This window comes from Triturus cristatus, chromosome 3_2 (assembly GCF_964204655.1).
Source record: "Triturus cristatus chromosome 3_2, aTriCri1.1, whole genome shotgun sequence".
Classification (NCBI taxonomy): Eukaryota; Metazoa; Chordata; class Amphibia; order Caudata; family Salamandridae; genus Triturus; species Triturus cristatus.
In genome coordinates, this window is record NC_140584.1 from 59,010,185 (window position 1) to 59,036,875 (window position 26,691).

A 26,691-nucleotide genomic window follows, 5' to 3' on the forward strand; every position below is an offset into this window, starting at 1 on the left:
TATGTTTCCTTCTCTCAGGGGAGTCACTAGTCTGTCTTTTAGACATTCAGGGGTACCTGGGGAGTCCCAGATTGGTGCATACTTGCTGTAAAAAGTAATTTTTAGAATTGTTCTTATTCCATATCAGGTTTTTGCAGCTGATCTCAATGTCTTTAGTTTAATCTTTTTGAAATATTTGGGATATCCAAATTTATAAAGAAAATGATTTCCGTCAGAATCGACTAAGGCTTTCATATATGCTGGCCATGATTCCCAATTACCAGAAGTCTCCTTATGTTTTTAAATTGAAAAGCTCTGCAATACTCGAGAATATCCAGACTCGTGATTCCACCCTGCGCCTTATTTCTTCTTAGTTTTTTCCAGACAATTCTTACCCCCTTGGCCGCCCAAATGAAACTGGATAACTCCCCTTGCAATTTTTTTATCTGCTCTGTCTTAGAATCCAGCGGGATAGAACTAAACAGGTATGCAAATTTTGGTAATATGCTCATTTTAATTATGTTGGATTTCCCTAAAAAAGACAATTGTAAACCTGCCCAAGCCTTAAGAAGTTTCCTTGTGTCTTTATGAATTCTAACAAACTTCATGCTGGCTTTCCAGTCTATATCTTTTATATATTCTATCCCTAGATATTTTTTTTTTCCCTCACTAATGGGTTTCCAGAGTTTGTATTCCACTCTAAGATTTTAGATTTTGATTGGTTCACAAGATATCCTGAGAATTCCCCAAACTGATCTATAGTCTCTTCTATCTTTGGGAGTGAAATGTTTAAATCGCCAGTGAATATCATTAAGTCGTCCGCATATAGTGCTACTTTTTTCCCCAGTCTTGATGTTTAAAAGGTAATATCCCCTCTTCCCTTCTTAGAAGGCACGCTAAAGGCTCTACGTAAACATTAAAGAGTAGTGGCTAAAGGGGAGCACCCTTGTTTTGTGCCTCTCTTTATCTATATGTTGTCTGTAAGAGCGTCCTTAACCAGTACCTTGGCTGCTGTGTTTTTGTATATATTTGTAATTGCACGTTCAAAATTATCCCCAAGATTAAATTTGGCTAGGGTAGCGTTCAAAAAAGGCCAGCTAACCCTATTGAACGCTTTTGCAGCGTCAAAAGTTATAATTGCCAATGGTGTGGATTTATGAGTTGCAATGTCTATAGCACTGATGAGCTCGTGTGAGAATTCATAGATTTGTCTGCCTTTAATGAACCCTTTTTGATTTGGATGAATCAAGGACCCCGCCACTTCCCCTAGTCTTTTGGCCAGTATTTGTGTGTAGATCTTGTAGTCCGAATTTAAAAGTAAGATAGGTCTGTATGATTCACATTTGGCGGGGTCCTTCCCTGGTTTTAGTACGATACTCACTATTGCGTCGTTCCATGAATCTGGAAGGTAATTTTTCCCTAGGAAGATATCATTTAAAAGATCTATTAGGGGGGTCACTAGTATTTCCCTTAGGGTTAGGTATAATTAGTTTGGTAGCACGTCTGGACCTGCCGCCTTCCCTTTCTTTAGGCTTTTTATTGCTTCTAAGACTTCTTCTCTGGAAAACTCCTGATTGAGGGCTATTCTTTGTTCAGGGGACACCGCAGGAGTTGTTATCTTATCTAAAAAACTTAGTATTTGCTCTTTAGTTCTAGATGTTTCTTCCGTATATAGTTTATCAAAGAATTCTGTAAATTCTCGCCTGATCACAATATCTTCTAAGCAACAGCCAAGGTGGCCTTCCTTCTGTAACTTCGTGACCCTATTACGTATTGATTCTGTTTTTGTCTTCCATGCCAGAATTCTCCCACAACCTTCCCCATACTCGTAATTCGATAATTTACTGGCCTCCCATCTGTCTCTAACTATTGTTTTGAGAAAATCAGCTAATTCTACCCTTTTTTCTTTCTTTCCTCTATTACTACCTTTTCTTGGGCGGTTTTCGCTTTCTTATACTCTTCATCCAGAGCTACAAGCTCTTTTTCATTTTGTTTGATGTAGGTCTTGTTCTCCTTTTTTTTATGCCCTGTGATGTTAATTATTCTCCCCCTGATAAAGGCCTTGTATGCGTCCCAGACTATTTGTTTTGTTGTTCCTTCTTTGTTCAGTTGAAAAAACAGTTCTGTCTCTTCTACTAGCTTGTCAGTACAAGGTGTGTCTGCAAAGATAACTCTGTCCACTGTCCATCTCTGATTGCATTGGGAGGTTTTTAGATTAAGGCTGAGTTGCACTGCTGAATGATCCGAGATATGTTATGGTATATGCTCAACCTTCCTTGTGTAGTAAACCAGGCTTCTGTCAATCAGAAAAAAATCAATTCTAGATGCATGACCTAGCCTTTGTTTTGAAGAGTAAATCTGCGATTTTTCTTTCTTTTTTCTTTCCATACATCCACAATCCCCAAGTCCTTGATGCACATCCCGACCCATTCGCTCATTTTTGGTAGATTAGGGTAATTTTTTGCTGGGTATCGATCCTCTTTGGGGTTTAGTATTATGTTAAAACCCCTACCCATTATTATCGGGGCTTGGGTTGTTATTAGAAGAGAGTATATTTTTTTGAAGAGGCTCAGAGTCATCTACGTTAGGGCCATAATATCCCACTACTGTATAGAGATTATTGTAGATCCTTGCTTTTACAATTGCCCATCTTCCTTTTTTGCCTACTTCTGCTTTTTCAACGACTGCTTTAAAAGATTTTTTTAATAGAATTGCTACGCCCTTTACGTTACACTCCTGGTTTGTACATATACAGGGATCCACCCATCTTTGATTCTTGCAAATCAACGCCCATTCGTCTTTTAGTAAATGAGTTTCCTGTAATATGATTATTTCACAATCAATATTTTTAAAATATTCCAGGATCTTCAATCTATTTTTTTTATCCTTAGCCCGTTTGTGTTCCACAATAGGATGTTAACAGTCTTTTCTTTGACTTCCCTACCAGTGGCTAGCATATTCTTTAATCCCCTTTGTTTCTCTTAGGGAGGTTCTTCCTACTCTTAGTTTTGCTTCTTTTCCCCCCATTTTGCTCCCCACCCTGTGTTATGATTTTTTTTCTTTTTCAAAGCTTTCTAATGTGCATTCTTTACAGTAGACCTCCCCCCTCCCTGGAGAAGCCTCCCTTCTCTTCTTTTTTGTGGGCAGATTTCCGCCCTTTTGAGCTCCTTGCCCTTCAACATAATTTAAAGATTATTGCCATCTATCGCCGTAGAAGTCCAGCCTTATAACTTATGTCTTATATCTTAGGAGTGGTCCTTCCATTGTGCTTTAATTCGTTCAATGAGACCTTCAACTTCCTTCGGGTCTCTCATGTTATTCATCTTATTGTCCCACATGATTTTCAAAGAAGCTGGAAAGCGCATTTGGACAGTAGCACTGAGCGATCTTAGTTGTGGCATATGCTGGCCCAGTTCCCATTGTCTGTCTTGGGTCGTTCTGGAAATATCGGACCTGATTCTGCAAGACCAATTATCCTTAGAAAACGAGACAGCTTTAACACCTTCACCCAGGATTTTCTCTTTCAGGGTATATGTCTTCAAGTTGATCAAGATTTTTCTGGGGTTTTTCCTTGGTTTCCCTTTCCTAAAGGAAAGGGATCTCGATGTATCCTTTGGATATCTTCTGCGAGGTTAACCGATTTGGTCCAGGGAATTTTCTCCTCCAGTAGCTGAATCATGAATCCCTTTATATCTTCCCCTTCAATTCCTTCTGCCACATTTAGGATTTTGAGGTTGTTCCTCCTAGCGTGATTCTCCAGGGATTCCATTCTTTCGCTAATCTCAATTTCTTTGGTTTTCAACCTGATTATTTCATTAGGATTAGCCTCTGCCTTTTTGTTCAGTGTCTCTACTTCCCCCTCCACCTGCGTCACTCTGTCTATGAGCATGTTAATGTTTTGGTCGAGTGCCTCACAAGCTTCTTGTATCTATGTTTGATTCCTTTCTGAGGTCGCAAAATTGGCTCTCATTTCCATCATCTCTTCTAGGATTTTTTCTGAATGGGGAATACCGGAGGCTAATGGGTCTTGTCTAGTGTTCGGCATGGTAACTGCTCCCCCCTCGAGGGCAGCCCCCTCTGGGGCTGTTCCTCCTGTTTCTGGCTCCTGTGTAGAGAGGACTTGGTATCTGTTGCTCTTCACTAGCTCCATGCTTCCTTCCTTGTTTTTCTCTGCCATTCTTATGGCTTTTAATTTTGTAACACCTGTCAAAGGTGAAGGAGATGGTTGGGAGGTCACTTCTGTGACGATGCTACCGCCAGAATTTTTGGTCCGCTCCTTCCTTGTTCTGGCTTATCGTCCTTCTCCTGGATCCTGAAATAAGATCTCAGAGAGGGAGTAATTCTTTGTTTGTTACTCAGACTGGGGTTTTTAGACTCTCACTGCTTGCTCTGGACAGTGGGGCTTGTGGCTGCCCTGAGATATGCTTTTTTTGTGCCTTCTTAACACTTTGGGCGTTGAATTCGCCAATGTTAAGTTTTTCTCTTTAGCATCTGGGTATGCCCTAGAATGCTCCCCGTAGAAAACAAATGCCTGCTCCTGAGGCAGTACCCCCCTCCTTCGTTTGATTCACTCTCCAAGCCTCTGCTAGTAGTGGGAGGGACTTTAGTGCCTTCCAGATTCCCTGTCCTTTGACTGCCGGAGGGTCCTGAAAACACCCCTGCAGAAACTTTTTCCATCTCCTTCCCTACTCCTAGTACTTTTGGCTTCTCGCCAGAGCCCCTCTCACTTATCTGGCTCACGCTGTCCTCCGGCTGCCTGCTGTCCCGGGGTGATACGACCTACTTTCACCCCGACTGGATTGCCGGCAGCGTTGTTAGAGGTGCTCCTCCTTTTTCCTTCCTCAGCTGCTGCCACCACTCTCCCCCGGAAAGACACTCTGTAGGCGGCCATCCTGTTGCAGCGGCGCACCTCAATTGTTTCCGCCCACACTCCCACCGGGCAGCACAGCGCTGCCACGGGCTCCACTTTCTCCACACTGCTCTCTCCGCTTCGTGCCAGGTTCAGATGTCAGACCCCCTCAGGGGCTTCACAAGGGCTTCACAAAGGCTTGCAGAAGTCCCGATATTGCTCCGGGTGGTCCCCACAGAGATACCGATGACCGGCTGACCAGGTACGTTAATTTCCTTTCGGTTCTTATTTTCTTCTTCGTCGATGCCTCAGAAATGCATCAGATTTTACCAGGTACACTTCATATTATCCCCTTATCCTGATGGCGAGAATTATCGGCGTAGATGGCCACATTTTGGCTGTTTGTTCTGACTTAGGGCACGGAGCTCCCGACCGAGCTCCTTAGTCGGCCGCCATCTTCTCCCAGATTATCGTTTGACAAGCGACCCACCCGACACACAGATAATGGCCCCGAGGCTGATCCTGTAACAGGGGACATAGGCGATACAGAGAAATACAAGATGGACTGAAAACTGCAATTCATTAAAGCAAAAAATGAAGATTTGGAGGCCAGATCCAGACGCAATAACATCAGGATCACAGGAATATCAGAAACAACCAACATAACTACTATGGAGAACTTTGTGGAAGCTCTGCTGCGTGAGTTATCCCACAAAGAACTGTCCAGTGTGTTATCAGTGGAACGGTCTCAATGTACTTTGAATCCCAAACCTCCGGTGGGGGCTCCACCACGCCCAATAATTGCTCGCCTCCTAAATAACCGTGACCGCGACACAATTTTCAAACAGGCAAGTGAACTTGGCTCAATTAAAACACCAGAGCAACGCGGTATACTTCTATCTAGATTTCCCCCACTGGTCCAGGCGGCCCGCAAAGAATTCCTACCAGCAGAGAAACTGCTTCAACAATCAGGGACAAAATACCAATTGTTATACCCGGCGAAATTGTGAGTCACTCTTGAAGGTAAAACCCACTTCTTCACAGACGCAAATGCTGCATTTAAATTTGCCAAGCATCGTGGAGGCTCCAGGTATCCCCCTCACCAGGAGGCAGAGCCTCGACGGAATCCCAACTCAGTGAACAAGATTGAGTAGACGGCTCTTTATCTCTTATTATTGTTAAACTGTACCACTGAGGCGGGAGATCATTGCTACCAAATGTTTTATGTTATGTATCCTGTAGGGACAGGCCTGGCACACATTAGCCCCCTGATGCGACAACTCCACATTAATATGCATGTGCTTCTTTATAAAATCGATAAGATGCAATCGAACAAGTTACTTACCTTCGGTAACGATAAATCTGTAAGAAACATTAGTTAGTTATAGATTCTTTACTTTAGAATTACCCCAGGCGTCATACTGGATCCGGAAAGTTTTTTCGTCAGCAGTACCTCTGCGCGTGGAAGGTGGCGTCGGTCAGCTCCACGTCAGTCGTTGGTGTCATGGTCGCCAGGATGACGTTGGGGTAGCTACTTAGATGCCGCCCTCGCGCGCTGACGTTAGTTCTGTACACGTCTTCATGCGCCAGAAACGCAGAGCCATGCAAGACACTGACCACTGGAGCACAAAACTAGGGCCCTGAAAGGATATCCTTAGCCCTAGAAATCAGTTCGCAGAACGGGGAGGAGGTTAGTCCTGACAGCCACCATAGGAAGCTCGAGGTTGAGAGCCTCGGCCACCCTACGCAACACCACTGCATATCATGCTCCCTTCTCCATAGCCATGGTAGGAGGAGACAACATGCCACGGTCAGGGGAGGTGTCGAGACCACTGGCATCCCCCAGTTCCTCTCTCCAGTCCTGTTCAGATCCAAGCTGATCAGTTAAAGGGCAACCTGATCCCTCCCAGTTCTCCTCCTCATCCTCACTTTGCCAATTTGGCTGAAAAGGGACCACAGGAGTGAACAGGGGCACAAAAACCCCACTCTGCGCCGGGTCCAGCGTTGGGCGACGCCGGTCCGGCTCTGGGTCCACATCGGGATGGAGGCCGGGGTTGACACAGGCCGGGGACACGACCGGCGTCGGTTACAGTGCCGGAGAAAGCGGAACCGGTGGAGGTGTATTAAGGTCATCTGGCGACGATCGGGATCCAGGCTTGGATCCACAGGGAGATGCAGTGCCGGGGCCGGAGATGACGGCAGAGAAGACCTTGGCCCCCCTATCTGAGTCTGCGGGACCCAAAGGCACGCCAGCGGGTTTGGGCTGCCCAAAGATGGCGTACAACGCCTCGTAAAATTTAAGAAGCTGGGCAGGAATCGCTCCGGGTCCCGGGGATGGAGGGAAACCCGGAGTCGACCCTTCAGGCTCCGCTCGCGGAGCCGCGGGAGGGGCACTGCCTGCATCCCTTGTCGCGTCAGCGGACCGACGGGGAGAAGTCGAAGAGCGACAATGCTTCTTTGACTTCTTTTTGTGCTTAGACTTACCCGACCCCAAGTGCGAAGACTTCGATGACTTGGACGAGTGGTGATGGCTCCGCGATCGGTCCCTTGATCTACCGCACAACCAGGACCGCGAACGGCACGGAGCCGTCTGCCGGCGCTCAAGCAGCTTTCCGGACCACTACCGCAAAGCCTTCGGAGCCATGGACCGGCAGTCGGAGCACGACTTGGGGTCGTGGTCGCGCTCCAGGCAATACCATATGCCATATTTTCCCAGCAATACCCCTGCACGCCGGGAGGGGCTTATATGGCTCCACTGACGTCACTTCCGTGGACGACGTCAGGATGGACCCGGGAGATGCCACCTCCCGGCGTGCAGGGGTATTGCTGAGAAAAAAGGATTTTCCGGATCCAGTCTGGCGCCTGGGGGATATTCTAAGTTAAGGAATCTGCAGCTAGACTGTGTCTCTACCAGATATATCGTTACCGACGGTAAGTAACTCTTCCATCTGATAGAGACATCTAGCCGCAGATTCCCTAACTTAGAATAGATACCAAAGCCATATCCCATTGGAGGAGGGTCTGCGAAACAACCACCAAGTTCCAGGAGAACAAATTCGTCAAGAGGCTGACGAAAAAATGGGGGAAACCGCAACACCAGGACAACAGGCATCATACTCATGACCCACTAAAGGAGCATGAACAAGGGATGGTAAAGACACCAAATCCGATAAGGGACGGCATGAGACCTCTATCGCCCAGACAGACGAAAGGAAACCAGAACTAGAAAGTTCTGTGCCAACGTAAGAAACAATGCAGCGAGACCTTCAAAGAAGGATCCAGGCATCGGTCCCTATAACTCAAGAGGAACGAAGTACCAAGGGTCAAAACAACATGACAACTGTAGAGTATACCGCCTGGACACACACCACAGTGGAAGCCACAAGAAACAGGGGACAGTCGGAAGACTGTCTGCCCCAGAACCGGAGCCGCAGCATGAGGCCCGTGGGTGGAAGAAAAAACACCTTAATGTGTACTGCCTAGGACATGTGACAACAGTGGCAGGGCCGAGCCCAGAGCCTAGTGCCAACAAAGACAGAGGAGCCACCGTTTGAGCAAAAGCTCAGGAGGTAGGCATGCAGCCAAACGAGTTAAAAAGCACCACTGTGAGTGGATAACCTGCAAGGATATTAACACACAGAGGACACCATCCTGAAGGAAAGAGTAAGCAAGAATGTCTGACACTAAGGCAAACAAGCATTGGCATAGCCAAAAGGTCTCGCTTTTGGGACCTTATTAGTATTTAGTTATGCAGCACAATATCCTTGATGCAACAACATCAACCGTTGCATGTCTAAACACTTATAAGGTCCCCAAGGTGAGATCTATTGGCTATGCCAATGCTTGTTTACCTAGCCATGCTGCAGGGTGCATATGTGGCCAAAGAGCTCACATGAGACCTTCTTTGGTCACATATGGTACTGCACGCTGCAGAATATATGGTAAATCCACCCTTCCCATAATGCATTGCATGCAAGACAGTGCCACGAGTACATTCAAATTTCTATGTCCAGATATACAATTAGTAGCTTTGAAATGTGACAAAAGAATTATTATAGGAATTCCGGATTAGGTTGTACTCTGTGTGGAGCTGATGAAGGGGAATTTATAGAAGGACTCATAAATGTGAAATGTGCTAGTGAGTAAAGTAAAAACTGCAAGCCTTGCTTAGGACGAAGCGTGTGTCCTGCCTGAAGGCCTTTAAGGAAATAGTGCTCTGAGGCTGTAATTAAACCCTAGGGAGTAACAACACATGTAACAGGGGGTGTCCTCATGGGAAGTTACAAGAAGAGACAAAGCAGTACTAAGGAGGGACTACTACGCCTATTGACCAATAAAAAGCCACCATTTACAAAGGACAGGGACAGGAGCCAATTAAAAAGATGAGCGGAAAGAGGACGGAGCTTTATACCCATATCCTGAATACAGCATGTCTCGAAGAGACAGCACAATTGCTGCCAAGGCGAGACCTAAAAAGCACTGACAGCTTCATGGTACACTTACACCCTTTAAATAAGGTAGATGCATGTATTCAAAGGATATGTAATAGGAACATGGCGTCAAATCGGTAATTATCAAGACACAACTGACTTCTGATATTTTATAAAGGGGGTAGCACAGCATGACCTCTCTTGCTTTTATATGTCAAAGAAATCACTATTGGAGGTGTGTTTAGTAAAGGTAGTTTGTCCCTTTACCGTGCTATGTATGATCCGCAAATAAAAAATATGAAGCTTAGACATGGCGTGTGCCACTGGCGTGGGGTGCATGAGCCAACTTTTTTAATCTGGCATAAGCAACAGAAAGAAAAAAGATAATTAAATTATCACTAACGTAAGTTATTAGTTCAAAAATCTCAAATTTCAGTTGTGCTCTTTTGTGGACAGAACATGCATATCTTGGGAGGGCATCAGTACTTAATTTGTAAAAATAAATAAGCGCAAGGTCCCAGGGTAATTCATGGGAGGGCACTGCAGCTGCCACCAGCCACAGACTCAGACAATGCCACTGATACCTACTAACCATCACACTTCAACAGATGTGACAATTTGGATGATTCCATCTGACCCGAAATTGTGAGAATGGCCTTGGTGACCTAGTTTTTTAAAATTTATATATTGAATTGTGAGTCACTGTTCCTGCGGTGCGCTGCTTGAAACCCTTTTTTTAGTTAGACAGCGCCACCATGTGGTGAACTGTCAGAAATAACAGACTGTAAGGAAATAGGTGACTGGCTTTGGCAAACATCAACAGCAAATTAAGCACCAATAGATAACTTTATTCGCTGTGAAGGAGTACATTCATTATGTGACAATTCCTAACTCACCTACATTTTAGGCTCAGTTGTAGAGATGTGGAATAATTTGCTGCTACTCCATATCATCTGCTTTATGTTAAACCTGCATGTGATTGTTCGCTACTTCTCTACTGAAGAAGCCAATATACTCAGGATAAAAAGTGATCAATAACCAACCGTATGGAATGCATACAGTGCTGTCAATCGGTTACATTGCTATTTTAAAGAGGTGCACAAGTAAAAAGACTGACTCTTTATTGCATACCCTTCTTATGTGTCTTAGGTGCAGCTCCTGACTATTGTATGCAGTTTCTCATTTGAACTGTATAGGTCTATGCATTGAAAGCTTGACAAAATGTAGATTTAAAAAAAACTTTTAAAAAACTGGTTTTCATAGAATGCAAAGGCAATAAATGAAGATAAATAGCCTGAGATTGACAGTGGAACTGTGCTAAGCTTTCAAACCGGTGCTTTATCTACAGAATTATGAAACTATAGAGGAGATGTTTTTGCGCGACATGCCAAATATGATGTCGGCCTGGCCATTCAGCAGGCACATCAACATCCTGGTTTGATGTAAGTGGCTGCAGAACATGGCTATTTTGCAACCAGAAGGCATAATGTATTTGCTGTTTGCACCTATAATAATTATTTTGGAACTAAAAATCACAACACTTTTAAAAACAAGGCGCAATTTCAAAGTTAATTTAGGACTATTCTGACATCCTTACATTCTCACTAAGCCACGCAAAATCTGGGAGTATAATACTTGCCTGTCAATATCCTTAAATTAATTAGATGTGTAACTTGATACCGTGTTAAAAATTAACTAATTATCTATGTGGTCAACTATACTGTTTAACCGCAAAATAGATTCAAGTACTTTTCCTACTAGTACTGGCATACGAACAAAGGCCTTGAAGGTTGATGAGTGAAACAGAAAAGGCCGTATTTTTTTCATCTCTACAGGTAATATAACACTGGTCCGATTCTGAAAGCGAGATCCATTCAACAGCATCTGGGTCACCTACTAACCATTGATCACACAGCCTTTATGCGGTCCTGGTAAAGGGACGAAACGTAGGATTCAAGTGCGATGGGATTTAATTGATCCCTCAATCTAAAGAGGTTGGAGTATTAAGTGTCCACTATTGCATAAGGAACATTGCTGGCATGTGATATGAATAAATGAAAGTATTTATTAGGTAGCCATATCAAAATGTGTTATGGATAATGGTACAAACACCCGTTAAGGGTTTCAAGCTGCACACTGAATTACACGAGTTTGAATGAAATCAAGTAAATATAGATGTGCCTAGAGGTACAAATGATAGTAAAACAAAATGTTTACTTTTTATTTTTAAGAAAATCATTCCGATCATGACCAAAAGAGTCAATATTCCCAAGGGGCTGCTGGCCGCAGTACTAAGACGCGTTTATTATAGTACACCTTGCATGAAATTAGGTCCATTTAAGTCACCTGAAGGTTGCCCCAAAGAGCAAGAACAGGCGAAATGGACTGAAGGGACAAAGAAAAGAAACTGGACACTTGTGGACAGACTGCTCTAGACCAAAGCGCTGGTGTCTCATGCCAATGGAGTAAGTAAGGGTATATCTTGTAAACTGCAGCCAGCGAATTAAGGACCAGGAAAGGTAATGGTTGAGCAAGATAAGGAATAAAAAAAGATGGCAGGAGGGAAAAGAGAGGAAAGAGTTGGCATGACCAGGTGCAGTCGTCAAAAATAGTGGTGTTTCTAATTAAACCAAAATTTGCAGCGTTGAACATCCATAAATACATACAGATGAGCACAGCATTTTTTTTTAAAGCTATTGATTGGTGAACGATTCTAGTCATATGGGAAAACAAACACTTTAATTTGGAACAGCATAAAGTACCAATAACAGTTTTGAAGTCGCCGCAAGAGATCAACAAGCGCGCGCGCCTCGCGCTCAAAGTAAAAAAAAAAAAAAAATGTTTGACGACAGGCAGCAGGGGGAGGGGAGAGAGGAGGGGGCCTGCTCCATTTTCCCTTGCGTTTCTCCTGCGTTTCCCTTGCGGGAGCGAGCAGGGGCACCATATGTTTGCAAGTTAATTACAAACATGGTGTCAAAGCTCGCTCCCGCAAATGATTCGCCAAACGTGCACGCGTGGCCATTGAAAGCAACGTAACGCGTGCACGTTTTTAGGGCAAAAACTGAATCAATTCCAAAAGGTCTCTCCTATGCACCGCATGCGCGCTGCATAGGCAAGAACTAAAAAGACTTAGTATGCGAGCACCCCAGTGGCGTGTAGAATCCACGATATACACACAAGAGACAGAAATGTCTACACACATACGTGGAGTGACTAAATCCTAAATAGGGGAGTAATGCAAGCGGCACCACGGCACCGGTGTGCTGCATAACAGTTAAGAATGCAATAAAAATAACAGGTCCCCGTGGGGGAAGAATCCCGGTCTCTTGTGAGACAGCGGAAACATAGACCACAAGACTCCCCATAAAGGATAGAAAGAAGGCACAGACAGAAGCCGTGCGCCAAAAGCCTACACCGCCAAAGACCAACACAGTCTACCAAAATGGAGACCGTCAAGAAGAATAGACACACAGTAATGCTACCGAAAAAAGCACCTGTGCCATAATGGGAGTAAGAAGTCACACCCAGAAAAACATCAGGGGTGGAGTACAGATCCAGAGGCAGAAAGGCATAGACTAGAGGCACTCCTTGAGAACTAGGAATATGCACAGGACAGGAAGGGACTAACCGGATCCAGTGTCCTGCAAGAAGCAAGGAACCGGAGACTGTGCCAGGGAAGACCTACACCCCAGGGGCGCATGTCCACCGATAGACAGGCAAGACGAGCACAGCGAGGTTACAGGAACATGCCAGGGTGACAAAACCCCCCACGGAGGTGGGGATGTATTACGGACCAACCGTAGATAACCAATGGTAACCCGTGGAGAGAAACCAAGCCTATGGATCTCACCAGAGGAGACATCCTACAACAGTAGGAAGAGGCAGCTTGCGCCAAGGTATCCGGGCAAATGAGAGTAGCAATATGGTCGCCAACAAATACCCCACATAGGGCAAGGCACAACCTTACAAAAGAAGGGTCCCTCTTGAGACAAGCTCGTAGGCAGAGGCTCAAAAGAAAGGCAAACACAGCTTAACCAGCTTTACCAGAATAAGTAAACAACACGGCTGAGCAGCCACGCAACCAAGTACATCTGCGGCCCACAACGGGTAACAGGAGGAGGGCCGAGCCCATATTCCGAGAAGGCTGTCAAACAAGGACTCCCCCAAAAGGTACGGGTCCATGTTCCCCGCGCCCTGGTGGAGAATATCCAGCAAAGGCTCCGAAGGATTAGAGACTGAGGGTGGCTCCATCCTTAAAATGTCTGCTGCCCAGCAAACAGCACCGACGAACGTCCCAGCAGCCTCTATGGCCCTACGAGGCGGTGAAAGCAAGTCATCAGTAGGTGATATACGCAAGCTAAACTGGTCACTCAATAGAGGCACAGCAGAAGGATGAGTAGGCCAATGCTCCACTGGTGCCTGCTCTGGAGAGCACTGAAAAGACTCCGGGGGTGCTGAACCCACCAGGACCACATCGTCCACCACTAAAGCTAGAGACAGTACCGGCGTCGAGGTGACGTCGGAGACCTCTGAAGAGGCCCCGACTGGCAGAGTGGAGCAAGCGTCGGCGACCTCCGAAAAAGGCCTCGGCCGCCCTCGACTCCTCGAGTCGAGCCGGCGACCTCCGAAACGGCCTCGACCCCTCGAGTCGAGCCGGCGACCTCCGAAGGCCTTGACTCCTCAAGTCGAGCCGGCGTCTGTGACCTCTGAAAAGGCCCCGACCGCTAGGAGTCGGACCGGTGTAGACTCAACATTCCTAGAGGTGGAAACCTGTGGGAGAGAGTATGCCGAAGCGGTGTCGTGCACCACGCTGCAGCCACCTCCAGCGATGCCACAGGAGCCTCGTAAGGCCGTGCGACAGCGCTATGGAAGGGCTAGAGGTCGTGGGATGCCCCTCCGGGCCGTGTCCTGGTGTCAGAGTCAGGGCACTTGGTTGGAGCCAAGGGTAAACCCGCCAGCGGTGTCCCAACCTGAGTCCCTACCCCCCTATGGGGCCCGGAGGCGCGCCAGGGAGGGGGGCAAATGCTTAACTGCAGCAACTCTAGTGTCAGAGTCAGGGCACGCGGTTGGAGCCGAGGGTAAACTCGCCGGCGGTGTCCCAACCTGAGTCCCTACCCCCCTTGTGGGGCCCGGAGTCGTGCCAGGGAGGGGGGGCAATGTTTACCTGAGGTAGGCGAATGATGGCGACGGTGCCGGAACCGGCCCGACTGCGTGGACGACTCAGCTGGAGAAGGAGACCTGCGTCGCAAGGGGTCTGTTCAGGACATCCGGGCAGACAGCAGTTTCATGCAGCATCCCGCAGTGATTGCGGCTACAGCTGGCGGCAAACGTCGCACTCCACGGAGTCATGGTGCTCTCCCAAGCACCATATACAGAGTTCGTGAGGGTCCGTCTGCGGCATCTGTCGAGCAGGAACGGCACGGTTTGAAGCCCACAAAGGACATCGGCACACTGTTCCTGGACGCGACAGGGTGTCTAAAAGGCCTGCAAATAAACAATAAACAATAACAGGCCCGAGGTATTACTTTCCCGGATCAGCGTTAGGGCACGGAAAAGAAGAAAACTGACGTTAGCACGCCAGGAGGGGCTTATATAGCTCCACTGAAGTCACTTCCGTGGACGACGTCAGGACGGAGCCGGGCGACCCCATCTCCCGGCGTGCAGGGGTATTGCTAGGAAAAAAGGATTTTCCGGATCCAGTCTGACGCCTGGGGGATATTCTAAGTAAAGGAATCTGCGGCTAGATGTGTCTATCAGATATGTGAACCAATTAATATTACACCGGGCACCCACCAGGAATGCCCGTTATCCCCCTGCTTTTCGCTATCGCCACAGAGCCCCTGTCGGCACGCTTGTGGCAACACCATGCTAAGAAAGGTATAGGGTTCACCACCAGGGGACTGATAGTGTCTATGTACGCTGACGAGATCACGCTTTATATTAGCAACCCTGAGGTGAACATTGCACATGTGACGCGCAAGCTGATTCGATATGGGGGCACTACTCCTGCTCACAAAGGGCACAAACAAGTTTGATTTTGAATTCCCGATCCCATGGGCAGATGGCCCATCACGGTATTTGATGACGCAGTATTAAGCGCACAAGTAGTGCAGACTCTGTCTAAGACTTTTTGTCCTAGTAGGTTCATTGATTTAATATTGGCGGGGAGGTAGTACCGCCACAGAGGATGCACACTAAAAATTTATATTCATAGATTCTTTGGTTCACTTGTCAATTGTTAGACATTTTAGTGCAACTCAAGCTGTCTTTCTTTCCCTTCCAACACAGTATTTGGGCATTTGGATAAGTAAAGATATGCAGGAAATTTAGAATGCTAATTACAGAAGAGTAATGACATGGATAGAGGAAAGAAACTGCATATGGAGGAAGATGCTCTTATCCCTAGCCGGTCGCATTGCTATCACAAAAATTATAATTGTCCCCAAGCTGTTGTACCTCTTCGTCAATATTCCAATGCCACTCACTGTACACTTTGAGGCATAACTGAGCAGATATGCGCCATCCAACCCATATCCCAAAATCCACAAATCCCCCCACTGAATGAGCGTAATATGATAGTACGTGCACATGAGATGCATATCAACAAATTCTCAGATCTATTCCCAGAAGGCCAGTTTCTCACCCTAAACCAACTAACCAGGACCCCCAAGGCAGCATCGTTGGACATACTCTAATAGCTCCAAGAGTGACCCACCTGCCATGCGCTACACAGCACATTACCCGACGCTCCCCAGCTACTGCGGCACTAGAGTACATGATCACAGGATCATCTGCACAGAAATTAATAATGCGCATTTACACTATCACACAACCAACATCTCCGATTATTGCCCCCAAATCATGCAGCTCCTGGTACGCTGACTTGGATTCCCCCATGCTAGATCCACGGTGCTTTTAGCTGAGGTCAACTCGAGCAGCTCTCCCCAAACTACCACCTACGATTAATACACTTTAAATACTTGCATCGTATCTACCGCACCCTAGTGCAACTACACCACATGGGTGTTCGATCAGACAACAGATGCTGGCGCTGTTGGGCACCTGAGGCAGCCTTCTTACATATGGCCTGGGACTGTCACTGGGTTCTGGAGAGAGGTATTTAATCACATAAAAAACATAACCAGTCAGGATCTAACATGATTCTCCCCCCCCCCCCCCCCCCCCCCTTAGTGGCAATTTTGGGCTATGAGCGCAACATTCCCAAAGCTAGCTGACGGCTCGCTGCAATGTTGATTTAGCTGGCTAAGCGCAGAGTGGCCATTCACTGGGGTGGAGGGTCCACACCGGACATACAAACCCGGCTAAAAGATGTTTCATATTGCAAAGAACAGCTGACATGCTACTGGGAGAATAGAACTATTAGATCCCGACCTAAAGATATTTGGGCCCCATTCACCTGTCTACTTCGATCACTGAACACCAATACCTCTGAGTAGGCGAAAGTCTTACTCTGGATTAGACATGTAAACTCCTTTTATATTCACATAATGGCTAAAACTGAAACAGCAGTGAGACAGGATGGCCGAATCATTTGGGCACTGCACTTAAGCAAACAGACAGCAACCTACAGATGCCGGAAAGATGTATCAGATGCCAGTCTTGATATCAGACGACAAGACATGTTTACTATCAGGCAATAATGATTTATGAGGGAGAAGGGTTATGGCTCAAAGGGGGTTCGCTCAGCATTAATCAGGTACCCAGGGCCTATGTTCTATTCCTAAAACTGCATTGAAGCCTAAACCCAATTGGCATCTCTGGCCACAGGTCAGCCCCTAGTAAATGGTACTACAGGTACCCAGGGCACTGTGACCAGAGAAGGCCTCCAAGAGCTGCAGCACTTATTGTGCCACCCTTAGAGGTCCTGTACCACTACACTCACACACTGCCTTTGCAGGCTGCGTGTTTTAGTGCAGAAAAAAGTGAGTCGACCCACTGCCCTGGAATAGATCAGTCACCCCTCTAGATGGGTGCACTATACCAGTGGTGAGGGTAAAGGGTGCATGAGCAATGAGCCCTGTACCCCTAAGTCCATTCTTAGACATTTTAAGTGCAGTGCTGCCATTAAGAGTATATGGTGCTGAGAGCTTGTTATTACGAACTCCACAGCAACAGAATGGCTACACTGAAAACTGAGAAGTTTGGTATCAGATTTCTCAGCACATTAAATCCACACTGATGCCAGTTGGGGATTTAATGAAAAATACACACAGAGGGCATCTCAGAGACGCCCCCTGAAAACGAACCCACCTCTAGTGTCCAGGCTGAGTGGCTGCTTTCAGCTGCCACCACCAGACATGTTTCTGGACACCTGGGTCGAGAGCCTGCTGCTCCCTGGGGCCTGAAACAATGCACATCCTGGGACGAGGTGCAAAGCCTCCTTCCCCAGGATGGGCAGGGTTCATGAAGGGGAAGCTGCAAAGGCTTGCCGCCTTTGTGAGCTTCCCCAGGCCACTTGCTGCTTTAAGCAACTGGTCCCCACCGGTTCTGACCCCCACTTTGGGCGTGAGAACCGTCGGGAAAAACAAGTGGGGAAGAGAGGTGTGCCCACCTCGGCCAACTCCACCCCTCAGGTGGGGGAGGCGAGAGGAAGCAACTCTCAGTCCACGCCATCTTGAAGATGGAGGGACTCAGCCAACCAGGGACAGGCACATGCCCCCCCTCCCACTGGAGGGTGGCATCATAGGAGGGTTTACCCACCCCAGGGAAGGGACCCATTGGTCCCTGCCTCTTACCTACCTGTAACACCCCTAAATCTAGTATTTTGGGGCACCCCTGAACCTTGCTTCCTCAGATCCAGATAAGAAGAAAAGCAGTATGGAACTGCCGTGCAGCAGCTAACAAGAGGAAGACGTCCACTGACTCTTACCCACCCCTACCGGCCTGTCTCCCCCTCGAACCTGCGAAATCCTGGTGTGTCCTGCAGCCAGCAACCTCAAAAACCTCGGAGGACATGCCTGCCTTGACTTCCAAAGACTGCTTCTCTCGTGAAACCGGATTTGTTCAACTGCAACTTCTGACAGCAGCCAGAGACAGCGAATCCGCACCACTCTACACCCGCAGTCCACGGCCCGAGCAGACAAACAGCACGAGGAGGTCACCCCGGTGATCCTGAATAGAGATCCGGCGACCCCTGACCTGCCTCAAGCAGACGCCTGCAGCCTAAATCCAGAAGCCCCCCCCCCCCTAACCGCTACCTGGAGCTGGTAAGAAAATCCGACCTCAAAATGCACCCCTGCACCCGACGCCCGAAGGCCTTGTGTGCCTAAACCGACTGTGCCTAACCAACCCCTAACTTCCCAACTTACCTCTCGAAGTGGTGGTCGCACCCAGAAATCCTTCATCTCCCTGCCTGCAGTGCTTTGCAAACCGTAGGTTCTCCATTGGAAACAACAGGGCATCCGACCTCGAAACAGCACCATGCACCCGGCCTCCCTAGTGCCGCTGAGGGTGCATCTTTGGTGCCAATTTGTTTCCCCATTTGCCCTGAGGTAAAGTCCAGGAGCTTTGCTCCCACAACCCAGTGGCCTGCTTGCCAGCAGCCACCAACCAGAGGCCCCCTATTCCCCACTGGATAACACTGGGCCTCAACACTCTGCACCCGGTCGCCCTAGTGCCGCTGAGGGTGTTACAAGAGTGCATCACAGACCCTGGGGGACCTCTGAGTCTAACCCCAGAACCTCATCTCCAGAGACCGATTACTTACGTAAAAACCGATAACCATATTTTCCTCCATAGGATAACATCGACACTTTTTCCTGAAAAAGTTTTTAAGTGTGGAGTTTTGAAACCTAAAGAAATTCTTTAAAATTATACGATTTGACAAAAACGCTTTTACTCACCTGTTTACAGGAAATGTCCCAGTGCTGCATCCAGACATACAGCACTAAGAAAAGTAATCCAAAAGTAACTTACCTGCTATTTTACTGAAAATCCCATTCAAGTCTATGTACTGTATTTGCAAGTGATTGCATTTCTCTGAAACAATACTTTAAGTCAAACCATAGTACATTTACAATTGCAATTGAACTGTTTTACAATCAGCATTTACTACTGTAAAGTATTTATTGCTTACCTGTGCCAGGCTTGCTTGGCTCCAGAAATAAAATAACTAGAAGAATATATTTTATACAAAAACAATTGGTCTGAAGTTCAGTCTTTGACTGTGTGAATTAATTTGATGACTGGGTGTGTTCAACAAATGCTTAACACTGTCCTCTGATACTGCCTTACTGCTCGACCCCACTACCACAAATAGAGAGTAAGGTTCTATCTAATTTTACCTCTGCCTACCTTTGGGGTTCCACTGGACTCTGTGCACACTATACCTCACTTTGGTATAGTATATACAGAGCCAGCTTCCAACAGCTGGATGCTGAAACTCTGCACCATACTGCATATGAAAATGCCAGACAAGAAGTTGCGTTCGTATGTTTGAAAACTCAATAAAAATAAAAAATGTAAAAAGTAAAGAAAAATTAAAAGTTTCACAATTGATCTGCCCCAAAACTAGCAACCAGAGCCGATTTCCAGTAGTTAGGCAGCCAGGAGCCCATTTCTCATAATTGTTCGAGTGCCCGCCCACCCAAATCTGATCATATGGCCCTTTATGAGTTAGCTCATGCACTTGTTCATCCAGGCCCAAATCACTATTGTAGCCATCTTTGAGAACATTTGTAAAGTTAAGCACTAGGCATTTATGAATCAGTGACAATGAAGAACAAGTTACGTACCTTCGGTAACGATGTATTTGGAAGAGAGACATAGGTTAGTTGTAGATTCCTTACCTTAGATCTCAGAAGGGACTGTGACACAGCTTCAGTGGTGGTTTACAAACCAAGATTGGGTCAGAGGCAGATCCCTCTCCCTTCCCCAAACAGATCTAACAGTAGTGCCGGTTGCGTTACTCCTGGGATGGGGCAGCCATCTGGGGGAGGCGGCGATCAGAGGTGTCTGGTCTCCGTCAGAGTCCCGGCTCCATATCATCCTACTGGAGCTCCGGGTGATCAGACTGGCACTAAAGGCATTCCTTCCCTCTCTCAAAGGGAAAGTGGTGAAGGTGTTAACAGACAATACCGCCGCCATTTGGTACTGCAACAAACAGGGCTGGGCGGGATCGTGAACCCTTTGTCTGGAGGCTCTTAGCCTCTGGACATAGTTGGAACATCCGGGCATAACCCTGGTGGTTTAACACCTGGCGGGTTCTCAGAATGCCAGAGCCGATGAACTCAGCCATCGGTGCTTGGTTGATCACGAATTCTGTCTTCATTCGGAGGTAGTGCAAGGTCTCATTTAGCAGTGGGGAGAGCTTTCGTTAGATCTGGTCACCACCGAAGAGAACTGCATTATCAGCAGCATTGCGCGTTGGAGTTTCCAAGACAGCACTCGCTTGGCAACACTTTTTGTTGCGAGTGAACTGCGGCCTCTAATATGCCTTTCTGCCTGTCCCACTTCTGCCTAGAGTGCTCAAGAAGATCAAGCGCGACCAGGCCCAGGTTACTGTTGTGGCTCCGGACTGGGAACGAAGAGTCTGGTACCCCGAGCTTCTGAGAATGGCCATCGATCCTCCAATCAGACTGCCCCTTCCGGAGGCTCTTCTGATGCAGCAGCAGGGGACGGTTCTTTACCGAACTTGTCCAGTCTCCATCTCCTTGCGTGGAGATTGAGTGGCGACTGTTAACAGCTTTTGACCTTGGCAGCCAGGTGTTCCCTCCACTAAAACGGTATACGCCTGTAGGTGAAACAAGTTTGTGGCAAGGTGCACAACAAAGGCTGTAGATCCCCCTTCTACCACTCTTTCAGAGGTCTTTTTGTATATACTTTCTTTGGCCTAGCAGGGCTCTGCTCTGGGCACTCTCAAAGAATATCTTGCAGCTATCTCTGCTTTTCTTCGGCTGCCAGATCAGCCATCCAAGTTCAAGTCTCCTTTTGTTAACAGATGCTTTAGGGGCATTACTCATCTGTTTCCTCCATCTCCCTTCATAATGCTCCAGTAGGACTTGAATCTTATTCTTACATTTCTTATGTGTGCTCCATTCCAGCCTCTTCATACCTGTCCTCTCAGGCTCCTCACTCTTAAGACTGCCTTCCTTGTTGCCATCACCTCTGCTCGCAGGGTGAGAGGCTTCAGGCTCTATCTTCCAAGCCCCCTTTCTTTTCTGTGCATTAGGACAAAGTGGTGCTTACAACGAGGCCTTCGCTCCTTCCTAAAGTGGTTACACTATTTCATGTAGGACAATCCATCACCTTGCCCACCTTTTTCTGACATTGGCACCCTTCCAAGGAGGAGGAGAGACTCCACCTTCAGGACCCTGAATGTGGGTTATTTTTGTGTCTTGACTGCACCAAAGACTTCCGTGTGGATGATCAATTCTTTGTTGGCTATGTGGGAGCCAAGAAAGGCCGGGCTGTTCAAAAACCTACCATCTCTCGATGGGTTGTCCTTTGCATTAAGATCTGCTGTGCTTTAGCGAAGAAGGATCTTTCAGTGGGGTTGGGTGCTCACTCCACTAGGGCTACGGCAGCAAACAGTTGTATTGGCATGCAGAGTCCCACTCCTTGATATCTGCCAGGCAGCAATGTGGGCATCTCTGCACATGTTTACCAGACACTATTGCCTGGACAGTCAAGTCCGGAGGGACAGCTATTTTGCCTGTGCGGTCTTCCAGGACTATCTCATGTGAACTTGGTTTGCAGACCCTCCTCCAGGGATGGTATTATTGGGTTATCTATTGTAAGGTAAGGAATCTACAACTAACTGTCGCTTTTTCAGATGAACAAGTTGCGTACCTTCGGTAACGATGTATCTGGAAGAGATATATGTTAGTTGTAGATTCCTGACCCCCCCACCCATCCTCCCCACTCTGAGAACTGAATTCTAGGAATAGGGACTCCATTACAGGGCCTTAGTTGTGGCGCACCAGTGGTCAGTGTCTTTCATGGCTCTGCGCTTCTGGCATGGAAAGTTGTGTCAGAACTGACGTCAGCAAGCAGGGGTGGCGTCTAAGTAGGCATCGCAATGTCATCCTGGCAACCACGACACTGACGACGGACTCGGAGTCGACCAACACCACCTACGGACGTGCAGGCGTGCTGCTGAAGAAAGAAAATCTCCAGATCCAGACTCTATATGAAGAGGTAATATGCCTCAAAGGTTTCAAAGTGCTCCCAAACCAAAAGGTATCTATGGAATGGTAAATCTTTCTGTCCAAGCATTACAGAATTAATAAATTCATAATCTGTGTATAGTTCACTTCAAGAAATAACTAATTTGTGTTCTGATTTACTGTCCTTTATCTATATAGATAAACTATCAATAATTAACCACCTGGCACCATCCCCTTAAGGATCAGCTACTTGAAGTAAAGAAACATTCTTTGATTGGTGCAATATTTCACAATTGATCTGCCCCAAAACTAGCAACCAGAGCCCATTTCCAGTAGTTAGGGAGCCAGGATCCCATTTCTCAATTGTTTGTGTGCCCGCCCACCCAAATCTGACCATATGGCCCTTTATGTAATAGCTCATGCACATGTTCATCGAGGCCCAAATCACTATTGTAGCCATCTTTGAGAACATTTGTAAAGTTAAGCACAAGGCATTTATGAATTAGTGACAATGAACATAATTACAACATGGATAATTTTGTGCATTCTTGGCATTAAAAGTGCACATAACTTATGCCACCAAGCTGAAAGGTTTTTGGCCCTTCACTGCCAAACGTGAACTTATTCAGGACATTATTAGTGCGGAAACATCGAGTTCCCCAGGCTAATTAGTGTGTACTTGGCGGATGAGGAGCAGTAATTCACAAGGATTGACCCGTGACTTCTGGCTACCTGGAGTGTGAAATAAACATACAAGCAGGTTCCACTGCACCCTCAGGAGAATTTACATATACCTAGATAGTAGGACCTAGACACACACCTTAATCCGAAACAACAGAATGTCTTTAATGACTATTCCTTTGGTTTTGCTTTGTTCGCCATAAGTTGGCAGGGTATGCTCAGAAGTGAGTCCCTTGCTCACTTTGCCACTGGATTCAAGCAAGCCCGGCTGAAGACGGCTGAAATGCCAGAAACCGGTCCTAGGAAGACATGGCTTGGCAGTTCGGGCTGGACTGTTCCCATGAGGCGCAGGGTCAGACTGATTTGCATATGGCCATGTCTGAACTGGGGTGGCAGAGTGGGCTAAGGAACGGTGATGGATTAAACCCAGATCAGTTGACTAGGGGTGAGTGCTTGCAATGTTCAACACTCCGTCCATCATTTCCTTTGGTTTTGCTTTAATGATGATTTAGCATATTCATGGCTGAATAACACAGTCTAGCATCGCCTCTCCTCCTTCTTTGGCTGATAGTGCATATAAAGGCAGGGAAGAAACGTAGAGAGTTGCATGGCAGGCTTCTTGATTAAGGTTTTATCCCTCACCTCTGTAATTCACATAATTCTTCTTTCTCAGATATGCCAATAGAGCCTGAGCAGACAATATGGAGCAATGTGGGAACAGGATAGAATTGGGAACAGAAAGGTGGACAACGTCACAGGGTTCAGAGAGTTTATGATGGTCACCGCTGGGGTAAGAAGCCATGAAAAAGAATGGAGGCAGAGAGGAAGTAAGGAGAGTTGAAGGGGTTCTTCTACTTGCAACCAAAACAAACATCAGTTCCTCCCAAAACAGAAGGACAATTGGATAACTAGTGTTGAGGTAGAGATGCATGCCTTGATAATCAGTAAGTGATTTAATGTAGGCATTCATTTGAAATTAGGTGAAGTGCTCTATATGCATTAGGGTAGAACATAAAGACCCACCTGAGTCTCCTCAGGTGAACTGGCATGAGCATGGCAGAGCTTCTGTAGTGCCTCAACTGCTGGACTGACCACTTCAGGGACAGAGTGAAACTCTTTAAGCCGAGTCTTAATATCCTCTGGAACAAGAAAAACAGTGAAGATACAAAAACCCAAATAAGAAGCACAGTCCAGAGCACCACTAAAACAGAACAAGAAAAAGAGCATGATTTACTCACCAATTAGTCGTTCACGGCCTCCTGGAGGAAGATGCTTGGCTATGTGACCAATTACATCCAATATATGCCCAGTAGTGGTAGTACTTGCATTACCATGCCTAAGAGCATAGAAAAATAACAGTTAAAACCGAGAACAGGTATTGTCATATGACAGATTTCATATAATACTGTGGTATCATGACGTCAAGAATACGTATGGCTACAATATGGGATAGAACCCTACAGCTAATGAAAAAAGGTTGAAGGTCAAAAATCAAATGTTTGTTTGATAGCCAAGATATAATATAAAACAAGCATGTTAATAACAAAAACATGCAACAGGCATCTGAGACGCCTTCTCAAGTACGAAATATTTAGTGCATTTGATATACAGTCAAGTATATAAATGGCAAAAATGCCACCACACTTTAGTAAAATGACTTAACTATTCAAACCATGTACAGGCTATTGTCCTTATAGTCATGCTTGTCCGCATGCCTTGAAAATTGGTGCCTGATTGGAAAGCACCACGAGCCCCAAAATCATGTCTCTACTCATAACACCTGTAGTCTTTGGAGACTTGTAAAGTCTGATGCCAGAACAATACAGGGAATATGAACTATTACAGTCAGCAGTAGGACAAACTGAAACATTTAGGAAGAGTTTGGAGGTAATCCCATAGTTAAAATAATACCACTGACTAATAGTGACCCTTGCACAGGCAGTCCCAAAATCCTTCCATTCAAAACTCATTGAACGGTCTAAACCAGAAGGTGAAGTAACAGGAGAGCACTGTAGCCCACCGTAAAAATAGGTAGGACTACCAAATTAATACTTTCAACAATGTATTTAGCACCTTGAGCTAACAAGCAAATTGGTTTGACAAATGCTCAATATCAAAATAAAGACAAGATGCTATATAAATGCTGGTTCTGTGAAAAGATCGGACACAACCACTGGCCATGAATCTGTCAGCCTTTCTCAAGGCCAATATATTAATTAAAAAACACATGCACTTCTGTATTTTCACCTCGGGAATCTGTTATGAATGAATACTATAAACCACCAGAACAGCTCTCTTTTTCACGGATTGGAAAGGCCTAACAAAAATGTTGGGCTTACAAAAAATTACAACTTTATGAAATATGCAGAAAATAATAAAGTAATTTTTAGCGCGGTCTTTGTCAGCAAATTAGAAGCAACTAGATCTTCCATTCTTCAACAGATTTAGAAATATGTTGTACCATTTTATGGTTTCACAGTCTACACAGTGTCTGAAAACAAATCGGAGGTTGAAGCAGCAATTACGTACAGTGGAAGCCAAGTGTCCTAGGTTCACCAGTGTGTGTCTGGATTAGTTTCAATCAGGATTCTGAAGGTCCTCGCTGATGTCTTAGCGTGTGACAGTAGCAGGTAGGAAGTACATTTTGGGAATAATCATTTCAAATCGCCTGGCGACCAATCAGAGAGATGGAAACTTGCTGAGCATCAACTTTTCAGAGCTGAGATTTGGAAAACATATGTAAGCTATGTCTTCTCCACAGGCCTGGGTTATGCAGAGGACTTGGACAGACATACATATCATCTAAAATAACCTAGTGAAAACATAATTGGTCACAGGCCTCTGCCAGAATATTTGAGAACCTATGCATATTAGGGATCACTATGTTCAGCAGTCCCCAGGGATGAAAGCTCTGGTCCCCTCTGTATCAATAACATTATCGCATATGAGAAAGGCCAACAGAAAATTCAGGATTAAAAGAAGTCAATGAAAATGTATCTATGTGCTCAAGCTCCTTGCCACAGTATGTTTCTCAGCCTGGTGGCACCCTTCCTGAATATATGCTATGGGTGCATTAACAATGATGCTTTACATTTGAACAGGAGGATTCATCATGCTCTGAAAAACAGACATTTGGGTAACACTCCCCTATGCTGCTGGGGCTCCAAGTTGGTAACCATGTCCGTCCAATGACAAAAGGACAAGTTGCTGGCAATGTTCCCTCTAATTTGTTTACTCTGTGTGCGGCAGTGTTAGGTCTCTGTGCGCTGCAGCCAATGCTATGTGCGCCAAGAACCAGACCGTGCATGTGGGTGCAGCGACAAATATCAGTGCAAAAATCACTCCAAACGTTTTGCTTAAAAAGTGAAAATACGGTGCATTTCCATACATAAAGCACCACATGATGGGTTTTAAGGCACGTTTGCAATTTACATACACACACCATGACATGAATTGGTTACACAAGCAAGCTCACTTCGGCTTTAGTAAAAGTACAAGACTCCAACGGTGGTACGAAGATAAGATTTCACTAAAGATTCTCAACTAGAGCTCTGTTCATAGGGTGGGGAAATGTTGGGAGCCTATACAAGATCGCATAACTGGGGGCCCATGTTATGCCCCCTGT

At 46.2% G+C, this 26,691-nt stretch overlaps 1 protein-coding gene across 1 annotated transcript in view; it reads right to left on the reverse strand.

The window, feature by feature from the left end:
- The window catches only part of NCAPD3 (non-SMC condensin II complex subunit D3), a 1,141,478-nt gene that overhangs the window by 443,342 nt on the left and 671,445 nt on the right, over positions 1-26,691 (reverse strand). Inside the window, exons 21-22 of the mRNA XM_085646993.1 lie at positions 24,305-24,402; positions 24,090-24,205 (exon numbers count right to left, since the gene is read on the reverse strand). Coding sequence (XP_085503119.1) covers positions 24,090-24,205; positions 24,305-24,402 — 214 coding nt within the window. The remainder of the gene's footprint in view (positions 1-24,089; positions 24,206-24,304; positions 24,403-26,691) is intronic.